This window comes from Calypte anna, chromosome 1, assembly GCF_003957555.1.
Source record: "Calypte anna isolate BGI_N300 chromosome 1, bCalAnn1_v1.p, whole genome shotgun sequence".
In the NCBI taxonomy this organism is placed as follows: Eukaryota; Metazoa; Chordata; class Aves; order Apodiformes; family Trochilidae; genus Calypte; species Calypte anna.
In genome coordinates, this window is record NC_044244.1 from 147,331,599 (window position 1) to 147,354,239 (window position 22,641).

Below are 22,641 nucleotides of genomic sequence, written 5' to 3' on the forward strand. Positions count from 1 at the left end.
TTTGAACACTTTGCTCTTTAATGGAATTTATTACAGCTTCTCAGGTAAATCCATACAGAAGAGCTGTAAAACCCTCACCATTCTGATGCAAACAGGTCATTCCAGGTTACCAATTAATTGCATTTAATATTCAGTTCAGTAAGCTATATCGTGTAAAGACTTAATTGCTTAACCAACAACTCCCAACTTAAAAATAAAAAAAAAAAAAGAGCTAAAATAATTTTTATTAAAGAGTAGATGTTAAAGAGCTTATTGGAAGTCCCACTGCAATTAGGTGGCTGAGTCATGAATTACTGTGCTATAAAGAACAGTGTATGGCCTAATTGCAGGACTGGAGATCTAACATTTTATTCCAGACTTTGACAAGAACTCCTTATATAGCCTTTGGGAAACAAACTCTTCAGAGGGATAGACTGAGGCATACAAAGTAAGGATAATTATACTTACTCATCAGACAGCAAATTAAATAATAACTGTAAAGCAACCTGAAGAATAATATTAGAATAATAAATAACCACCACACCATATCACTTTTGAAGAGGCTTCAGAAACTATCTTTGTTCCAGTACATGAAACTTTCTGGAAATAATCACCTCGACTTAAATGAAATATTTTAAAGGAAAACAACCAGTTCTGTGGTTGTTACAGTTGGCTTACACTTTCCAGTGTAATTTCAAGGTCTAGGAAAAGACTCCTCCGATGCCAGTTCTGCTGAAACTGTTTGGCAGGCTCACCCGTGTTACAGTGCTTGTGAGTAATTAGAGGAAATAGTTCTTTTCCAAGCAAAAGCCCAAAGAACAACAAAACTCAATGTAACAAAGCACTATATGTATTTGCTTCCCAAATATTACTGTAAGTACTTTTCAACCAAGTCACTTGAACATATTCTTTCTTGGCAGCTTAGGGCTGAGAACTTCTAAGGGGCAAGAAGAGTGGATGGTGCTCTCCACTCCACATCCTCAAAGGCCAACCAGTAAACCTACATTCCTTTGCTGCAGCAGAAGCAACAGGTTAACATATAATTTCTGTGTGAAAGACACTAAAAAAACTTGCCAGGTTGTTTCCAACCACTACAGAGAGAAATCTACCTGCTTAGCAGCATGTTTGGTGCAAGTGAATAAAAAAATATTTTAGTCCCTTGAGTTCTACCTCTGTGCCAATCAAAGTTCTTGTCTTATATAAATGAGCATCAATATCATCTTGTTGGAAGTCCTGGCTACATTTAGCAATTTAAATACACCGGGATATTCAAATAAGAATCTTCTGTTCATTTGTACAATTTAAGAAGAAAAACAACAAGTTTCAATTTTATTTAAAATGCAAGGCAGGTGTCTTACTTGACTTTTTCCATTGTGACTAATTTTCTTGTTTCTAAAAGCAACAGGAAAAATCAGAATGCACTACAAATCTGAAATCCTCACAGATACATAGAATTCATTTAGTTGCTGTCTATACTCAGCTCGCATTGAAGGAAGTCATAGCTGTCCAGAAACCTATGAACCAATGAAGAGGCACAGTGTGGTTGGTTGCTTAAGAACAATATTCTTGCTCAAAATTTCCAGATACTAAAGCTGAGCATCTGTTTGGTTGGTTTTGGTTTGGTTTTTTTGTTTGGTTGGTTTTTTAATTGCTTCTACTAGCTTCAGGAATGACTCAACATATTGAAAATTAGGCCTTATATTAAGTATTTAAGATCTGGGTTTATAATTGCAAATTATTATTAACAACCATATTGGTTTTCTGACCTTAAATAATTCTAAGCCATATGCCATGCTAATATATTAATGTTTATTCCAATAGAACAAGCACGACTGGATATATCAACGTTTTCAGTACCTACCTAAATGTGCAACATATGGAAGGTTCTAAAAGTAAAGAGATTACTACTTTCAGTTATATTTCAAAGTCTTAAAAAATTACAATCCTTTATAATGAAAGCTTTTGCAGACATAGCCACTTATAATTAAACTTTATGCTCTGACACCATGCAGAAAACACATCATTAAGCACCATGCAAGAGGAGTGCTGACACATGATTTAAGACATGTGGATTCATTTTCATACCCTGCTACTGATTTCTTGTGCCATTTCTAGCAAGCCCCTTGAACTCTGTACCTCTGTTCACCATCTGAAGAAAGCAACACTCATCTCACTTAACCTCTGAATGCCTGTGGCATGTAAACACTTCTGAGGTTCTCCATCCCTAGTGATGGAGGCAACCTGAACATACTGAAGGATACCTTAGCAGTTTTGCTCACTCTTCAACAAAACCACCCTGCACTCCAGCTATCCTCAGCAGCAGGCTATATAACACCACAAATCTTCAGGTTTTCTTCACAAGCATTGAGAACAGATATGTTGGGGCAGATTCTGTACTAACTTCAAGCTTGCCAGCAGAAAGAATAAAGCTATTGGGTTAGGAATGCCTCAGACCAGGAGCAAGAACACCAGCATGGTGAAAAAGCCAAGGTTGTTACCTCACTTCAACTCCACCAACTCCAGCAGAAACTGCAAGGGCTCACAATACCTCAAAACATAGGCTGACACTGAGGGATTTCTCCTCCTCCTTTCTTCTCCACACAAAACTTCTACAAGGTCAAAAAGCCTGCCCCTTCTGATGATGTGGGACTGAACAGGTCCCTTTGCAGAGGCAATGAAAACTGCAGATAACTATTAAAAGCAACACAAGGCTCTTGCACGTCATACAGCAAATCTGCAGACCTTAGTTGTTTTGTATTTTTAATTCATTACATTGCTGTGTTCAAAGAACTTAACAGTGAGCCTAACATGCATTACCATTTATCTATCAGTACATGCTTTGTCACAAGGAATTTCTCTCAAAAGCTAACTCCTGACACACAAACCTTCAGAAGAATTACCATAATATTTTAAAATATGCTGTAAACCCAGTGCACAAGGAAGCATTAACAAAGGTGGGGGAGGAGAAGTGTGACCATACAGATTTGTACCAACTCAGATGTAGTTTGTGCCTGTAGCTGGATTAAAGCAAAATTTTTGAAACAAATACACTGCTAATGTTCTATGTGGGAAAGTGGAAGCAGCATCCAGCCCTTCCATAAAATAGTCTGGCAAGCAGCTTCTGAGGACAACATGGACCTAGAGTGTTATAGGTTCAGTCAGTACTGATATTTAAAGCTCTAGTCTTCCCTTCTGTCTACAGCTCTTCCCCTTGCCATTCTCCAGTCCAGAATTAGGTTTCAACACATGCCACATTTTTTTTTCCAAAACGAAAGCACTGACAGGCTCTCTTTGCCACCAACAATTCAGACATAATTTAATCATTATTTAGATGTCTAATTTGTTCCAGACTTTGAGCCACAGAACCACTGGGCTGGAAGAGACCTCAGGAGGTCTCTAGTTCACCCCCCTGCCCAGAGCAAGGTCAGTCAGAAGGTGTCAATCAGTTCATTGAGGGCCACATACAGTTCAGTCTTGAAAAGCTCCAAGGACTGACCTTCCACAACCTTTTTGGGAACTTCTCCCAGAATTTAATTTAGTTCAATTTTGCCACAGAATTAAAAACTTACTGGCAGGTAATGGAGGAAGACAAGACAAGCAACTGAGTTTTATAAGGCTTATTTCCACAGAAAATGGGCAAAGAAAAAATTTTAAAGCTATAAAAATATTTATAGCTATTAATTTATGTAGAGGAACTTAGAATCTTGCTTACAGGACTGACGATAGACATATATCCCAGCATTATGAAAGCAAAGGGAATTATCCAGATTTTACAGAATTAACTAGAGCCCGAGCATAAGTTAATGACAAGTTCAATCTCCTTATCCTTGTTTATTTAAGCTACAGAAAGTGAAGTTTTTTGTGGATACAAAACGTAAAAACTTTGGCTATTCAAATGCATATGCATTTTAAAAGGGCCAGAAGACTACAGTCCTGTAAGGTATTATTTCACTCTTCAAAGTCAACACACTCTTATATGGCTTTAATCAATTTATAATCACCGATAAAAATCCCACTGCAAAACTTATTTAAACTATTCTAATAGGATTTTCTCTATCTCATTAAAATTACACTTTTACAGTCTTCAAGAACAGGCCTAACAATTAATTCAAAACCTTCTTAGCAGCATCACCTGCTTCAAAAGGCTTAAAGTTCAGGAATGACCATGTTGTGCCATCCAGTTAGAACCACACAAAAAGCAACAGCTTCTGCTCAGAGTTGAGATTTTGAGCCTTCTTCCACCCAAGAAGTCAGAACTGCTGACTTTCAGCACTACCCAGATTTAGCCTCTGAAAACATATGCAAGCCTGGAGCACAAGATTTACCTCTGCCAGTCTGATGACCAGGGTCTGCTCTGCAGAACCAAGCATTATGTATGGTTATGAACTCCATTTTCAGAGTGGCTTTTATTTAGTTATTAAAGAATTTGACCTTCTGCAATAAGCCTAGCTTCAGGTCACTCAAAACTTAAGAAAAAGTAAACTAAATATAAGGGGATTAAGAAGCAAACAATTTGGTGCAAATTTCTGCTTTCTAATCAATGCCCATGTAGAAGCAAAGGCAGAGAGATCCTGGAGTTTATACTGTATTGCATAGCCTGAAGAGAATTTGTGTGTCTAGTTTGAAGCAGAGATTTCTTTGTTGCCCTAGTAACCAAAGAAGAATACAGCATAATGTCCTTCAAGCTAATGAAAATATCCTACACTGCTTATAAGAAAATGTAAAAAAAAAAGAAAAAAAAAAAGCTTTGTTGAGACAGTTTTTCCTCACAATGGGTAATGGGTATTTTTCAGAAGATAAACTATTTTACAGAAACTCTAAGACAGTGACCATGCTGGTACAGTGACTCAGTTCAGGAGAAAACAGTGCAAGTTTTACCATTTTCTTTTACTTCAGAAGTAGGATTAGAACGTCATTAGAACTTCTGACTGTAGTCAAGCCCTTTTTTAACCAAAATAATATTTGTCACCAATGAAGAAAAAAACAGATGTGAACCTGAAAGCCTTGACTAGTTTCATTAGCAGATGCTCTAAAGGCCTCTTCACTCCTGCCAGGTTTCTACCAGAACATTTGACTCCCAACTCAGGAAAGAAAAATATTCTGCCATGACTTCAGAAAGTTGGTGGCCCTCATCTTATACAATAATTTATCTAAGTACCATAAGCCTGACATAAATAATGGGAATATTTGAATGAAGAGGGCAACAAGAAGGCTTTATTCTCCTGTTTTCAAAAGTGACCTCCATCTTCAACAAATTAATTTTGTAACTCAACTATTTTGTAGGCTACTTGAGCAAAACTGTTTCCATATCTAAACATGAATATACAAAAATATGAGTTTCCAAAGTCACACATAGTTTTCTTTAGTTGTTTTTGTTTGGTTTGGTTTCAAATAAGATTTGATTCCTCTTCAAATGTAAAATAATTCCAACATACTACCTGTATTCAAAGAATTTAAAGTATGATTTACTGACAAAATCTCTTCCATATTGAGCATATACTTCAGAAATAATTTTCTTAGGAATATTTTTCATTCTTCCTGCAATAAGATGGGTACAAACTATAGGGAAAAAAACCAAACCTACTTCATACTAAATCAGTGTCCCAAATTTATTGGAAGAGTTGAAAATTAATTTTACCCATTCTAGTTTCCAGAACTTTCCTAGTAGGAACTTGCTTATAAAATGTCATCCAGTATAGGATATCTAGTACATAAATCAGCAAAATCTAAACATTTTATTCTTCTTTACATGTGTATATGCATATCTCAAATACAGTATTTGAGTAACTAATAAAATGAAGCCAGCTAGAAAGAGGAGCTCAGACACACTCATTGTCTCAGATGATGAGCTATTTATATGTTAACTACTGGATAAATGTTAATTTCTTTGGGTCTACTTTAAGTTAAAAAAAGCTCCTTTTTCCCAGATGAGTTTTACTAACCTGTCTGACAGCCATTTTATTGCCTGTGAAGACACTCTGGGGCTTTCAATCACCTTGAAGCCCTTTTTACCTTGCAGGTATTAACCCCATCAGCTACCCAGCCACTCCTGCACCAGCGAGGTTCCTCTCCAGGACTCCATCCCCCTTCAGCTGCATCTCCAAAGCTGCCAAAGCTCTGCCAGCAGCAGAGGGGATGCTCCAGGGTCAGAGCCCAAGGCTTCTGGCTGTCAGCATCCCTAGGGAAGCAGGGAACCTCTGTGCTGGTGGCCTGTGTCACCCAAAGAGATTGTTCCTCAGCTTAACTGATGGAAAGGATGGGTGTTGCTAACTGGTTGAAAAAAACATGTGCAAGACAGAGGGAGAGAGCAAAAGAATAAGAGACTATGTATCTTACTGATTATTTTTTTTTGCAGAAGGAAAAAAAAAAAACCACAAAAAACCAAACAAGCCAGGCCGACCCAAATAATTTATTTAAAATGTTGCAAATTCCCACAAGGACTCCAATTTTAATGTTGCTTAAATTAGGAAACAATGTGGCTTTATGTTGGTTTAACCAGATTTGTTCAGAAAGCAACCAAGTAACCTAGTGACAAAATTTTCATCTGTGAACAAAGACTATTTCAAACTATTTTAAATAGAAGATGACTGCAAAACCTGACGAATTTTTTTTTTGTCTTGGCTTCTGAAGCCACAGGGAAGCCTGAAAAAACCCTCTGCACATGTATTTGTGTACATGTGTACATTTGTCTCTCTTTCTGAGTAAACTTATTTTTAAAGTGGCAGCATTTAAGTAGCTAACAGTTTGTGAAAGATGCTAAGCTGTAATGTAGTTTGGCTTATTCTGAGAAACAAGATATCATGCCAGAATTTAAATGTCTGTTTGTCACATTCTAGGCACAGACAGGATGAAAACTTATATACTTAATCCTCAAAAGCAAAAGTAATAATGTTAAGAAAATATTTCAGAAAGTGGGATTTATTTTAAGAAAGAACCTATATTTAAAGGTACCATATGCCTTAGTGGCCATTATGCCTTTTTTGTTGAATCACTAATTGGTAACTAGAATTTCCTGAAAATAATCCACTAATTAGTTTTTCCACATTAAGTTGTCCTATGCAGCAAGGCCATTTCAGTTAATATGAAGGTGTGTGCGGGGGTGTGAAGCCCAGACTGTTCCCAGTCCTTTTAATCTAACCACATTTCTTGCTGACAGACAGTAAGACTTTCAAAGGAAGGTGTTTTGATCATCTCTGGGAGAAGAATGCAGACTTCAATTACCACTCCAATTATCCCAGCTAGGAAGGCAATACAATTGCTTAATTTTAGAGTAATAAGGGACTTTCAAGGTGTGCCTTCTCAGCTTTCATCCAAGACTGAGCTTTCCATTGTCCCTCTCTGGCAGATGAAGCCACCATGAAGGCAGTCACTATTTCTGACTAGGAACCATCTGGAGGAAAGCTCAACATACGCTAAAGTTCAAGGATTTCACACCTCTAGGTGATTTATTTTCTTTCTTTTATATGTTCACCTCAGTTATAGAAAGCTTAGTCTTTGGTATATTTTAGCCAAATACAGTTTACTAGGTTTAAAACAAAATAAAGAAAAAAAAAAAGCAATACCCTGCAATAAACAGCAAATTATATTGAAGACCAAGAATCTATGGATAGAGGATAAACTATATATATTTTTTTTTCAAAAAAACCCCTATTGTATTTCTTATGTTGAGTCTACAAAGTGCAATTCTTCCCAGAGGTAAAAACCTTGTAACCATGGTGGTTTTCTCAGCCTGTCCATATCAGGCCTAGGGAAACACTAGTAAACATTCCAATATGTGGTATCCATGTCACCTGTCTTCCCACTTCCTTATGTTCCAGAGCAAACTGGACCTTTTAAGTTCAAGTATCCTGACCCCAGCTTTCATATATTTTATTTTCCTTTTCTGACCACAGTTACACTGTGAACTGTGGTAGGTAAAAACTGAATTATGTAGATTTGTTTAATCAAAGAGTTATAAATGTAGCAAGAGTAGCAGCCAGGAGAAATTGCCTTTCCATCCTCAGATCAGACTACCATGATGCTTATCTAGGGCACTTATTATAGTGATATAATTTTTAGACAGATAATGGTATTTTGACTATGTTGGCTATAGTTTAGTAGGATAACTGAGGGTTCATATTGCCTGCAAGTGTCAGTCACTTCCTTCCCTCGAGAAAGGGCTTTCAATTAAACATTCACATTACGTGTCCCATCTATAAAACATTACAGCTGCCCCATAGTTGAATTCTCAGCAATTACAAACATAACCAATAATGTAAATCAAAAAGATGCCTCCATCAGGAGGCTGTTCAAGGACTGCATATGCTCACCATGGTTCTGGAAAACCACTCTCACACAGAAGCAGAGCAAGCCCAGCAATCCTCCAATCCTCCCAGAAATCCAGTGCAGAACCTGAGGCTCAGGGGCTGGTGGCACCAGGGCTGCTTCTACAGTAATGCCAAACCTTTACATAAAAACTGGTACTTGGAGTGGCAACAGGAACAGCATTCCGTGCCTACAGTTGCTGACAGACTCATCATCTGATGGGTAGCAAGCATCTGACTTTGGTTGCTATGAATCTGGTTACAGAGAGCCCTAGAAATAAAAGGTTACAAGAGGTTTGACTAAAAATTGCTAGATGTGAACAGGCTCCTCAGAAATCTGCAGCAGCTACATAATAAGGCAGTCATACTCCAGATGGAACAGCTACAATGTATATACTGCCAAACCAGAGGAAAGACCATTACTTATCCAGTCACACAGCCCAGGCAAAATTATCATGTGATCCATAAAGTTATCTTTAAAAGCAGCAGAGGGTTCTTCAAACCTAATCCCACCAAAACATAACCACTCATTCACCACATCAACAGGCAGCTTAGCTTCTCCCTGATCTGATTCTAATTTGGGAATATCTGGATTAAGTAAAATTAAAGAATGTGCCATCATACCTAAACTTTATAGAACACTGAGGATCAAAGAGCAGAAAGCTATCTGTTCTCAGACTAGCCTAAAACAATTACTGAAGGTGTTATGATGATATCCTGCTGAGCACCTGCTTTTCATGTTATGTGAGGCTGCATATCCAAACTAGGGGAAACACAGAAGTGAGGCCTATCCAGACTAATTAGTCAGGTTTCCTCATGTTTGATATTTAACATTAAAACCCTGTGGAGTCTCAGCAGACTATCCTGACATCATCTGTTTCTCCATTTTCTTCCTAGGAAAGAGTCTGTCAGCCTTCAGACAACTATTTGCATGAGGATAGCCACCCAGGCAGATTCTACTCCAAATATAATGTTATAATCAGCCACATAACCTGTGTGTAATACTCTTTTTTTTTTAGAGGAAAAAGGACACCTGAAGTGCAAGAACTGTCAAGCCCATGCTGTGATTTATGTAATCACCAAATCCATGGTCTACTCAATATTCTGTACTAACAAAATCCATATAAAGCAATCAGGAACTCATTGCTCAAAACTTATGGAATGAAATTAATATGAAGAAACCAGGGAGTAAAAAGGAAAACATTGTGATGGCATGTATTTCTGGATCTGAATGCAAAACCCAAGTAGGTAAATATACTGGGACTCCAAAAAAATTTAGGGAACAGTGTTCAAGAGACCACTCCACAAAATTTCTCTACTTAATTTCTTGATATGCCACAACCCCACAACCATCTAAGGCTTTTGCCAAAACAAGGTAGCTGTCTGAAGGCAAGTGCCTATCTGTGCAAGCCCAGCTGAGCCATATATTGGAACCACACCAGGGTGACACTTGAGTTCTCTTAGGATTTATAGATGAGGCATTCAAGCAGCCAAGTCCCTTGAGAAGCCCGATTCACTAAACATACTTCTGTGAACTTAGTAACCAATAGTAAATTACTCAACAAAAAACACAGCAGATACAATTTCCACAGAAAACCGTGGGAATAAAAGCAGTCAGCACAGCAATTACAGCACTAATCAAGCAGATGAAAGACCTGCACCATACCCTTTCTTTGGTCATAGGAGTTTTCCCTACTTGCTTTACCCCAAAGACTGCTCTAACCACTCAGCTACGAGCAAGGGTGAGAAAATACTTTTCTGTCTCCTGTTGAAGATGCACCAAGATGAAGGAAAATACAAACACATGCTGACAAATTCACAAATCCCAAGGGAACAACACCAGAAGATTGGGTGTACAGGCTGAAGAAAGATACTAGGGACCAAGGCTCGGGAATTTCTCAGGATTGGTTTACATTTTACATTAAGAAGTCACTCCAAAAATGCTAAATCAATATCTCATACAGTGAATGGTCACCAGAAGACTCCCCTAGTCCAGGTGACCATAATATTTCAGAAAAGGTCAGGTGCTGCTCTGTGAGGTAACAGTGGCTTCCATTTTCCCCCACTGTCTTAGAATTTAAGTGTTCTGATAGTCAGAGGGCCTGCCTCTCACCAGATTCTACAGAAAAGAGGAGAGTTTAAATGGTTTGCTGCATCAGGACTACACACCTCAGAGCAAAGCAGAATCCTAAAGAACTGACACAGAAAAGAAACACTAAGCTATTTTGCAAGATCCACTTCTCATTTTTTTTTTCAATGAAATGCAAGAAAAGAGAAGGCTGAGACCAGAGGGGAGCAAGAAATAAATTTAAAAAAACCAGGTTCTTTAGTATATAGCACATTTAGAAGATTAATTCCAGCATCCCCTGCATCCATTCTGCACTGCACTTGGTACAAAAATGAAACCAACCCTTCCTACTCACAAAGCCCTCACTGTACACCCAGGAGGTTCTGCTGAAGAACCTAAACAGATTGAGCAGGTTCAAGTGGTACTACACTGACCCTTCGCTCTCCCCAGAAACCCAGCACCTACCCAAAAGGATGAAAGCAACGGGAGAATTAATTCTAAATTACTGCTTGGATTTTGATTCTGGGCTGCAGCAGTAACCCAGCAGAAGGTGACTCATGCTTCACTATTTCAGGCATCATAGGGAGTGACCTGCATGTCAGCTACCTAGACTCTGCTTTGGAGACTAACAGAGCAGATGCCTCCTTTAAGCAGCAAGATGAGAGCATGGATTTGACTGCAGACTGAGAAGCACTCAAACCAGTTAGTTTTTTGGTTTTGCTTTTTATCAGGGGGATGGGCATGGAAAGGACCTGATAAAATGCCCCTGAAAAAAAAAAACCAATTCAAGACGATCATCGTTTGCCCTCCAAATAATTTTCCAAAAGAAGTTGAATTTCTAAAGTTAAAAAAAGACAGCTAAACCACAACAACAAAGAAAACCCCAAAAGCCACAACAAACAAACAAAAACAACAAAAAACCCCACCCAAACCCACAGCAGTTTGGTTTTCAGCAGAAATATTACAGCAAAAGGCGCAAATTTTGAACCTGGAGATAGAAGACTACTACTAGGAAAACCTTTTTACAAATTAAGTACTTTTGCCAGTAGAAAGTAATCCTCAGGCTGAAAACACACCTGATTAAAAGTGTACAACTAGCAGTATACAAATAACAACTCCTGTCATGTAGTTCAACACATACACTCATCCAAGGCTCTGCATCATGGCCAAGAAAAACTACATATAGAGGTGGGTGAAAAACCCCCACCAAAACTCACCAAACTGATGGATGCTTTTCCCCCCACTCATTAATAACTTCTGGGGAAAATGGTATAAAGCCAAATCATTCCATATTGATTGTTTTGTTCTGACAAAACCAAGGAACTTCTAAAATTCTAAAATGAAATTAAAAACATGGTAAGGAAATCTCAAAAGAAAAGCAGTCCTTGAGGAAAGAATTTACACATTTCTAGGTAGTCTTACAAATTTCATGGCTAAAGCATTCCAGTTATTTGCACATTTATAAAATGTGTCAAGTAAGGCCTTGTGCAGCAGTCGAAAAGATGTTTTAGCAATACAGGAAACTGCAAGCACATCTTATCAGATAAAGTCGGATGATCAGTCCTGGCTTATCCTCTATACTGTAAAATATATTAGGAGTAAGAGAGTAAACAGTAAAAATATTCTTCTACCAAAACTTGCTTGCCACAGCAAAGCCAGCTTGGGGACAACCTCTGTGGCTTCTTCTTGAAATTATATTTTCTTGCAATTAATCAGAAATCCAGGATCAAAGCTCTTCTTCACAACACTCAGTGCAATTCAAGCTCAGGAGCCTTATTCAATTCATTTCCAGTTAAAATAAATTGTAGTTGACACTCACATGGATATCTCAAACACTATTAATCTTTTAGTTAAGGTGGCTACCTGTTAGCCAGAACAGTAACAGTAACAAAATCATTCTATAAATAAGTATTACATTTTATCTCACTCCAGAATACTACCCTAAGCTATTACATTCCAGTATTTTAAAATTATTTGATGCCTGCCTCATTACCCTGACTTTTTGCAGAAGATGCTAACAATATTTTAAAAGATATTAAAGCTCTATCTACGTGATGCAAGTGATGTTTCAAAACCATCTAATCATCTCTAAAACCACTTCCTCCTTTTTTTTGTCCTTCACCTGACCTCTGACCTAGTTGAGGCCCAATCAAGACAAGTATTAAAATATTGTCATCATTCCACTTTAAAAGAGCACAGCACCAACTAATTGAGCCAGCCCTGTGACATTAATGTTGAGAAAGGATAACATGCTTGTATCACACCTTTAATTCTCTTGTCTAGACTAGGATTTAAGACAACACAGCTGCTGAAGTGCAGCCCATTGACAAAGAAAATGTTTGAGTTGCACTCATTATTGTAAACTGTATCCAGACCATATTTGCCTTAGTGCAGCAAAAGCTAAATGCTATCCCTGTACTGGAAGCCTCTGGAAAACAAAACAAAACAAAAAAAACAACAACAGAACCACAAAAAAAGAAAAAAAAAAAAAAAAAAAAAAAAAAAGAAAAAAAAAAGTTCTTGTGACCTTAACAATCACATAAATCTTGGCACAAGTCACTACATGCCAGGATAACTTAGCACTGCAGTCTATCGCTGCTTCTCTATTTCCTCTCAAAATGTTATTATCAAATATCACCTAGACAATTTACAAAGGGAAAAAAAGGAAATAAATAATAATAATAATAATAATAATAATAATAATAATAATAATAATAATAATAATATGTTTGAGTAACACACAGTGTTTCAGAAATGAAATAACCAGTAACTCCAGGTTTGATCTTAAGTGAAACAAACAAACAAAACCAGACACCAAACTACTAAGGTGAAAACTAGGGAAAGAATAGATTTCATGATTTTTGGGAGAGCCACCCACTCAGTTATTTTCAAATCTAAAAAGTTTAACTTGCAAAGTAATGTCTATTTTTGGAATTTCAGCCCAGAAAGTGTACCTGCTAAACTAAAAGTTTTAACTAAACATACTGTTACCCAGAATGTTTTGTGTATGGCCAAACAACAAAAATTGTTTCTATCCACATAATATCCAATGGAATTGTAGAAAACTGTGGTTGTTTCAAAAGGAAACGTGCAAGTTACTGCCAACTGTGTTGGCTAGAAAAAACAGTATTTAAAGAATTATTGTCCTCTAGGCAAAACAGAAATTCAAACCCAAACCAGAAATTTTAATGAGCAATGATTTTTTTTCTGTTAAATTTTTCCAAATATCCATCGCAAAAATCTGTGTCAAAACAGCTTAATGAATAGCAAGACAGAAAACATTCAACCCCAAGCATTAATGTTATATTATTGTACTAGACTATGAAAGCCATTAAAGTCACTGTTACACTTGGTCTTTAACACATTAAATAGCATTTTTACAACGCTGACATGATCAAGCAACACTGCACAGCTGAAATCTAAGCACTCTTGCCACGTTGCTATTCTATCGTTTGAGAACTGCAGCTACCCAGGTTTATTCACACACCTCTACAACCAGCTACAGAGGCAATTAAGACCTAAAAAGAGATGATGCTAAGTGATACAGGCACCATAAAAAGAAATACACTATGCTCTAAACTAGCAGAATCTAAACTAAACATGCACGCAAAAGGAGCTTGCCTACCTGGCTTTTTCGATAATAGTCCAAAGAACACCTAAAAAGCAGGAGGGGATAAAAGATTTATTTTCAGTGCCCACATCTGGAAACTATCGTGTCACTTTACCTTACAAATTAAAATATAATGCTTGGGAAGGAATACCTATACAATTAGTTTGGGGGTGAGAGGAAGCAGCCAAAAAATTCCCTGACAAACCAGCATTAGAAGACTCCAGTAACAAGCACTGTCTCAAATTTTCTGGTTTCCACAGAAAGTAATTTTAAGATTTAAAGTAGCATAAATATTTCAAATTATCAAGAAAGTAAAGTGGGGCAGGGGATGGGAGAGTAGGGTGTGAAGAATCAAAGAGAACTTTAGTATGGACTTCAATTCAAAAGCCTCTACAGGAAAACATTAAAGGTAATATGCTCCAAAGATGCATGAGCATGTTGAAATATATGAGTTCATGACTAAGTGAAGAAACTTTAAAATAATCTTCTATGGGTTAAAATTGTAGACCATCAGAGACATTTTTAGAGGATTGCCTATGTATGAATTCTCCAGGTAGAAAAAAACCCCTGTAATTTTGTCTGACATAATTAGTTCATTAATTTTCAAATTAAAACAAAGGTAGATTCACTTTAATAAAAGGAAACAAACAAACAAAAAAACCCAAACAAAAACAAAACCAAAAGTACAACTCCACAGAGCCAGAAAGAAGTGCTGTACATTTATTTTAAAAGCATGAAGAGAAACTAAAAATCTGAGTTTAAAAATAAATTTTACAGTAATGTCCTGTGAACTGGTACCCTTTCTATTATATACATTTTCTAGGTGACAGTCTACGTATCAATTCCCCTTAAAATATTTGATTATCTCCTGTGATCTTGTCTCTGGTCAGGTTTTCACCCGAGAAACAGCTATCCATAGATGTCCCTTAAAAACCCCTCACCTATGAAAGCACCTACACGTTTGTCAACTTTATGCATACAAGTACTTCAGAAGGAGCAGTATTTTCCAAGTTTCACTTCTGAATATTTAGGTATTTCTTCCTGGAAGGCTGAAGCCATGTTTGTGGTTGAATGTGTCACAGCAGTGTTTATGATGAATTCTCAAAATAGTTTTCAATATTAGAAGAATAAGAAATAGAAATAAATAAAAGATGAGAAATACATAGAATTTCAGAAAATTGCAAAGTTTAACCTTGCTTAAAGAGTACTTATAATAGTAAGGAGCTAAAGAACTCATTAAACTATTTCATCTCCTCCAAATTGTATTTACTGAGAGGCACTTGTATGATCATATTATCTGATCATAATGAGGATCTGGACCCAAATGTGCTAAATGATCTTTGAATGAAGACCATACTCAGTTTGCATAGTACTTGGAAGTCAAGGTTTTTAAACTAGACAATTGAGCAATTTGTAATTTCAAGTATAGTTTTTCAGACTTAATCACCATTAAGACACTAAATATGTCAATTAACATTGACTCAAGATGCCGACTTCACCATTAATAAATTTCAAAAATTACCTCTCCATATGTAAAAATCACCACACAGAATTCTTAGAGTAGGAGGTAGAGTTTCATCCTCATGATAAACACCACCACCAAGAGCAGTCTCAACTCAGAGAGGTATTTATTTTGTATTTCATAGGAATATAGCTATATGGTTTAGTCTGTATTTTCAGAAAATCTAAATAAAAAAAAAATTGATCTTTGCTTCCTGTAGAAAAGTAACTGATTAATGATAAGCTTTATTTATTCTTTTTTTCACTAGTTCAAATAAAGCATTTCTGAAAAATACTACTTTAAGTAGAATCTGCTAGATTCTAACAGCACTTTAACAGTTTCTTTAGATGTCTGAGCAGCACTTTAAGGACAGCTCTGTTGTGGAAGTCAAGAACTCTAAATTAACTTCGTGAGTTCTTCTTTATTATTTCTGTTTGTATAAAAATAATACTTCTCTATTTCATGGGGTTCTACTGAAAAAATATATATTAAAGCCTGTAGGACAGCTTGAGAAATGTTATTATTTAAGACTATATATGCACCTAGAATACATAATCAATGAGGTCTAAACATACCTTCATGTGAGAAAAAAATTGGCAAACTCCTATCAAAATTAAAATACAATATATTGTAAAAATATCATAGAATCATAGAATCATAGAATTGGCTGGGTTGGAAGGGACCTCAGAGTTCATCGAGTCCAACCTCAGCAAGTTCTCTTCAGAGAACTTTCTAATCACACAAAAGGTAAACACGAGTGTTAGAAGTTACCCAATTCGTGTTTCCACAAAAAATTACAGTTCTTAATCTTCATGCTCACTACTTATTTCTAGACCTTGATATCTAACTGGGGTGTACCACTTCCAGTCTGTTTCACTTGACAGGTTCTGTTCTTACTTCACTGAAGACCTTTGCTGGCATGGGCCCACTCACCCAGTTTAGCCTTGTTCTCACCAAATAAAAGGTTTCTCCAGAAAACAGTTCATCCTGAAACTAGAGTGGGTTCTGTCCACAGCATAAACAACAGACAGTTCTTTGCTGCCAGGCTTGCAAATCCATTTCGGAGGGAAAGAAGATCCCAGAGTTGCAGCACCTACAAATGCATAGATAATATATTTTGTGTAATATCTCACCAGGAGGCAGTAAAGCAGCACATGAATCTTTTTATCTTTCTTGGATACAGAAAGGAGTACCCTTCAAAGCCATGATATAAAAAATATTAAGCTTCTGTACACTCTGTTCCTAACAGTACAAACATTCAGCATTTGCAGCAATCAGAAAAAACAAGGTTTAATGGACATATTTAGCACAAGTGGGATCCAGAAACCAGTACCACATGCCTGAAATGCTAAGGTTGTGTGGTTGGAACAATGGACTTCAGATAAGCAGCCCACTCTTCAACTAAAAGGAGCTCCCAAACTGTTCACTTCACTACCATCATCAGTGACAACAGCTTCAGCTAAGCACGGAGGCACCCTCAAGTTCCTGTACCTGGAGACCAACCCCATACCTCTGGCCTCATTCTGCATAACCCACCACCCTACATTAGGACACAACTCCTCATCTTCCTACCTTACAACTGCACTCTTGATCCAGCAGCACAAGGCACCCACAGCTTCACCCACCCAGGACACGCTCCCCTTCCTCAGTTTCATACGTGCCCCCCACACACTGACATAAAGCAGACATTCCAGACAAGCAGGGATAGCAGCAGGCACTGCAAGAAGAGCAGACTGCAGAAGTGACTGCTTTGTACAGTGGAAACCACAGCCAAGCCACTCCTTGGGTGGAAACTATTGTAAAGATGCAGCATCTGGAGAAGGAAGAACTGCGGCTGTGGCTTTTGCACCAGAGATCTTTCATCCAATGTTGGCAGCATGCTGTGCAGTGGGCAGATGGCCCAGAGTACAGTGAGCACTGCTGAAACCTTTTCCTTCTCCTCCTTGTGTCCAGCCAAAACTGCTGGGGGTCCACCCATCAGAACTGATAGGGCTGCCTTACTGAGAGTAGAGTCCCTTGGATTCATTCTTAGATCTAGACAAAAAGCTTTTACGTACTTCCAACTGAAGAATATGGTTTACACTTAAACCATTTCCCAGGAAAGAACTTTATTTGCCCATCTGAAAGCTTTGGAGGCATCCTCTACTCTTGATAAAGCTTTGTACCATTCCTGAAAGGGATGCAAGGCTCCCACACTACACAAGGAAGCTTGACTTTATAGTTTTGCCATCAGGAAACTTCGCTGTCAACTGGGAGACCTGGGCTTTGGGTCTGCTTCTAAGTCTATTTATGTAATTTTTTGTAGTAAATAATCATTTAATGAGAACAGAAATTATACTGGCAAGAGTGGTATCAGCTTCTTCTAACCACCAGCTTTAGAGTTAAGCAGAGGTTCAATTATTTCCTCTCTTTCATTCATGAAGATGTCATTCATGAAGATGTCATTCATTCATATAAAGTATCTCAACTTCATCATCAGTTTCCTCACAGCTTAGTTTGGCCTTGTATGTTGTAGTTAGACCAGGGAAGCAGAAGACTAATGCATGCATCTCTTAAAGAAGAACTTTCACCTGGCTTTTACACTTCTTGGAAGAGTAATTAATATTACATAGTAACACAGGGATTCTTTCATCCAAGACAAAAAAGGAAAAATAGAAAGGACAACCTGTAAAATGCAGAGATACCTACCTAGAGACCTGACAAATTGGTTTTAAGGTACAATGAAAGTTGCGGATTTTTAGATCATGGTTTTGACTCAGTATAAGCATACAGTTTTCATCTGAAGGGGTACATCTCATCCAAAATCCCCAAGTAAGCAGAACTATGATTATTTGTCTCTCAACATGGATTAGTTGCATTTCTACAACTGTAAATTACAGTTCAGAAGTCCTTGCACAGTGTATCTGCAAACATGCATTCTTCCAGTTTAACTGGTAAAAAGCATGCAAGCTTAAGTTAACAACACATTAGGTCTTACACCACCTGCAAACTGAAGTCAGGTACCAAAACATAACAACAAAAACACCCGCAAATATAAGATGAGGTATGTTGACAAGACCTGGTACACTTGCTGAAGCTACATCTCTTTAATACTGCAAGTATCTCCCTTTCAACTACAACTCAATTAAAATGTTCAGGACTTGGTACAATTTTCAGGATTTCAGCTGTTTTTAGCTGACTTTGCAGAAGTGAAACTTAGGATTAAAACACTGCTCACGTGTCTTTCACAAAGTGCCTAACCAAAAGCCAGAAGTTGAAATATATTGCAGCAAAAGAGATGATGGAAGAAAAATAAGTGCAGCATTTAGACTTATTCTCAGCAGGGCTGAGTCAATTTAACTATGGATGTGCAAGTTGCTTTCTATTCTGCTTCACCTATCTACATCTTGTCAGCTGGGGTCTGAATGCAGGCGCTTCATTGAGAGGTACAATGCAAGCTGCATAAGCCACAGCTTAATCCTTGACTAAATAAAGGAAACCCCAAAACACTTATTAATGAATAAAATCTGCCCTGACTACTTCAAGTGTTCTTCTATCAGGTGTGTGTGAATGATAAGAATTTCGAGCACGTGGAAAATGCATTTTTTCTTAATAAATTCAAAATAACTTCATTACATAGCTCTTTAAAAATCTCCAGTGAAAAAAAGTCACGACACACATTAAGCAACAGCCACTATGAGAAAGCAGCAAGACTCCAAAAATATCCCTACTTTGCCTCCTCCCTCCTCTTTCCTCGACTCACCCTTCTCCCTCATTTCAAAATACATCCTTCCCAGGCCTTGAGCTGGAATGGTAGCTGCTGTGAACAGACCATACCTGACCATACCATCAGCCATTATCACCTTTTATGCTCCACTCTGCGTTAAGATGCAAATCCAGCGGCTGTCGTCCAACAAAGTTATTTAAAAGGGTTTCCCCTTCAGATGTCCAAGCCAAAGCTACAAGCAGTTATACGATATAATTATAATCTCTCTCTCTCCACAGGCAATAACAGATCTTGGGCTGCAACGATCTGGCCAGTGGCACTTTCTCATCCACGCTATGGTTCAAATGGTTGCTATGATCTCAATGGTGCACCTACCCCTTCTTTTAGAGTAACTGGCTTCAAGTCAGCTGCTGACATCCAAACCGATTGACGCAGATCTAAACAACCCAGTGGTTATAAAAACCCAAACAAAACTGGCAGTACGCACCGGGGTTTCACCACGGTGGATTCACTTGTACCAGAGAGGCAATGCCGCCGTGGGAAATTTCAGAGCAACACCGGCACACATAAGGCCTAACACTCACAGCCATCATCTCCTTACCAAGGAGACTTCGCGTTCCGCACTTTTTAAGAGGAGCGTGAAGTTGCCAGGAATACCTATGGAGGCACCGGAGGCAGGTATCGGATCCCTATCTGCCTTTGCAGACGTGAGCGCTGCACGAAAACACCTCTGCAAACCGGTCCACTCGAGTAAGAAAGTACACTCGAGGGCTGACCCGATGCAATACTGGGGGAGCACTGGGGGACACCCCCCTTCCTCACCGCCACCCTGGTTGCCGCCGTGGCACAGATAGCCGCCCTCCCGCCTGCTCCTAGCCAGCCCGTCTGCCCATTCTCAGGCAGGAGCACCCCCAAACTTGCCGCGTCGGAAACAGGGGGGGAAGGAGGGGAGAGAGCAGCGGAACCCTCTGGCGCCCGCTGCCCCCGCTCCGCCAGCCCTGCGGCCGGACCCCGCCCACGGGGAGCCCGGGGCTGCGGGCGAGGCACCGGCGGGGGCGGTGGGGGAAGGGGGTCCCGCCGCCCAGGGGCACCACCGGGGGAGGTGGAAGGGAGGGAGGGAGGAACGGAGAGAGGGAGTGAGGGAGGGAGTGAGGGAAGCCGCACCTGAGCGGGCAGCGGGCAGGGCGTGGGCAGCCCCCGGCCCCGGGGAGAAGGGGATGGCCGGGGAGCGGGGGTACGGGAGGCCCGCAGGCCCCGGCGGGCTGGGCCGCAGGTGGGGGTCGGGCGCGGCCGTCGGAGGAGCGGCCGCCGGGCAAGTCACCTCTTGACGCGGATGATCTGGTCGCGCATGGGTCGGATGTCCTGGAAGCTCTGCTGGTTGACCAGGCTGTAGACCAGGATGAAGCCCTGCCCGTTCTTGATGTAGAGGTCCCGCATGGAGGCGAACTGCTCGGTACCCGCCGTGTCCAGGATCTCCAGGACGGAGGGGGAGGCGTCCACCTCGATCTCCTTGCGGTAGAAGTCCTCGATGGTGGGGTCGTACTTCTCGATGAAGGTGCCGGTCACGAACTGTACCGTGAGCGCCGACTTCCCCACCCCGCCCGAACCCAGCACCACCACCTTGTACTCGCGCATCCTCCCGCCGCCGCCAGCGCGGACCGCCCGCCAGACCCGCACCTGCCGACGGCCCCTCCTCACCCTCCCGCCATCGGCCGCCCCACCCTGCCTGCTGCTGCCGCCTCTGCCGCCGCTGGCCGCCCCCGCTCCGCGCCCGCCCGCCCGCCCGCCCGGCGGATGCTCCTGGCCGCGGCGGCTCCTGGGCGGTGCTGCCGGCGGCGGGGCTGCGCTCACGGGCTGCGGCGGGGCTGAGGTGGGGCGACGGCCCCGCCCCCTCCTTCCTCTGTCGCCACGGCAACAGCCAACCGGGCGGTGCGCGGAGGGGCGACGAGGAGGAAGAAAGAAGCGGAGAGGAGGAGGAGGAGGAGGAGGAGGAGGAGGAGGAGAAGGAGGAGGAGGAGGAGGAGGAGGAGGAGGAGGAGGAGGAGGAGGAGGAGGAGGAGGAGGAGGAGGAGGAGGAGGAGGAGGAGGAGGAGGAGGAGGAGGAGGAGGGCGGTGCCTGGTCACGTGGCACACCCACCCACCCCCACCCCTCGCTCCCCTTCCCCAACGACGGGGAGGGGAGGTGGGAGGTGGGGGCGCCAGCCAATCGGAGGGCGCCGCAGCCGCACGTGACGCCGAGGGCCGCAGCGGATGGGCGGGGGGCGCTGTCAATCTTCCCCCCTCGTCCCTCCCACCTCGTCCCTCACCCGGCGCTGTCGCCTTGGAGACAGCGGCCCGCCCCCTCTCCCCTCCTCGCTTTGCCTGCCAAGCACCGCCGCACGCGCTCCTCGGAGGGCCAACCAGTGGCCGCGCTGCGGTCACGCGCCGGGAGGGCTGAACCAATGGGAGCGCGGGATTCAGGGAGGGCAGGGTCTGCGGCGCCCCGCGGCCGGAAGTGGCGGTTAGGGCGCCCGAGAAGGCGGCGGTGTTGGCGCTCGGCGTTGGAGGAGCCGCGGGGGGCGAGGGGTGGTGCGGTCCCCCGGGGCCTCGGGAGCGGCTTGTATCCCGAAGGGAAGCTGGCGTCGTACTGGGATGGGAGGTGTAGGGTGGTTGGGTGAGGTGGCGGCGGCGCTTGGCGCCGCCACCTGTCCCGGTAGGTGGGCGGGTGGGGAGGGGAGAGAGGGGAGAGGCCTTTCCGAGCCGCTGGAGGGGAAACCCCCGTGCAGGCTCCGCGGTTGCTGGTGTGGCGGGCGAGGAGGTTCTGCCGTGGTATGTGGTTGCTCTTTTAAACCTGGCGGTTCCGGAGACACAAGGTGTCAGCTGCTTGGGCTGCTACGGCGTGTGTGGAGGGCCCGAAGGCATCGTGTTTATTTCACTCCTGTTTACAGAAATAACGCGCCGATCCAGCGGGCTTTCCTTTTGAATGCACTGTGATCTTCATCCTGGCATGGTCTTGCAAGGGGTGCCCTTAGGTGTTTGTTACTAATTAATGCTTATCTCCTCATCCCTTTCTGTTAAAGAGACTGAAGGCCACGAAAGATGGCAGTACGTTTGGAGAAAAATACTCCATATAAATACAAACGAAAATGAAGACTCTTTATGAAGAGGCATAAAAACTTCTGGGAATCGTTATCACTGGGATTATTGTAACACTTGACTTTCTACTGTAATACAGAAACCTTAACCCTTCGGTTTTTTTCTTTAAAATCACAGGCTGGAACAACAAGATATAGGGAGAAAAGGCTTTTGTTTCCACTAGAGGCTTTTGGTTCAGCTGTTCAGTTAACTTTTCTGAAAGCTATCAGAGAAGGAGCTCCTTACTTGGGTAGCATTTCTTGCTGCGTGGTTCTTCCCAAGGCAAACCTTGTCACAACATCATATAAAGTAAGGCCTAAGGTGTCCGACTGCTTTCTAGGCAAGTCTGATTCTGCTTCC

At 41.2% G+C, this 22,641-nt stretch overlaps 1 protein-coding gene across 1 annotated transcript in view; it reads right to left on the reverse strand.

Annotated features, from left to right (window-relative positions):
• The window catches only part of RAP2A (RAP2A, member of RAS oncogene family), a 29,940-nt gene extending 9,023 nt beyond the window's left edge, over positions 1–20,917 (reverse strand). The window contains exon 1 of the mRNA XM_030465465.1: positions 20,489–20,917. Within this exon, the coding sequence (XP_030321325.1) occupies positions 20,489–20,802 (314 nt within the window). The 5' untranslated portion in view covers positions 20,803–20,917. The remainder of the gene's footprint in view (positions 1–20,488) is intronic.
• Positions 20,918–22,641: the final 1,724 nt, after the last annotated feature.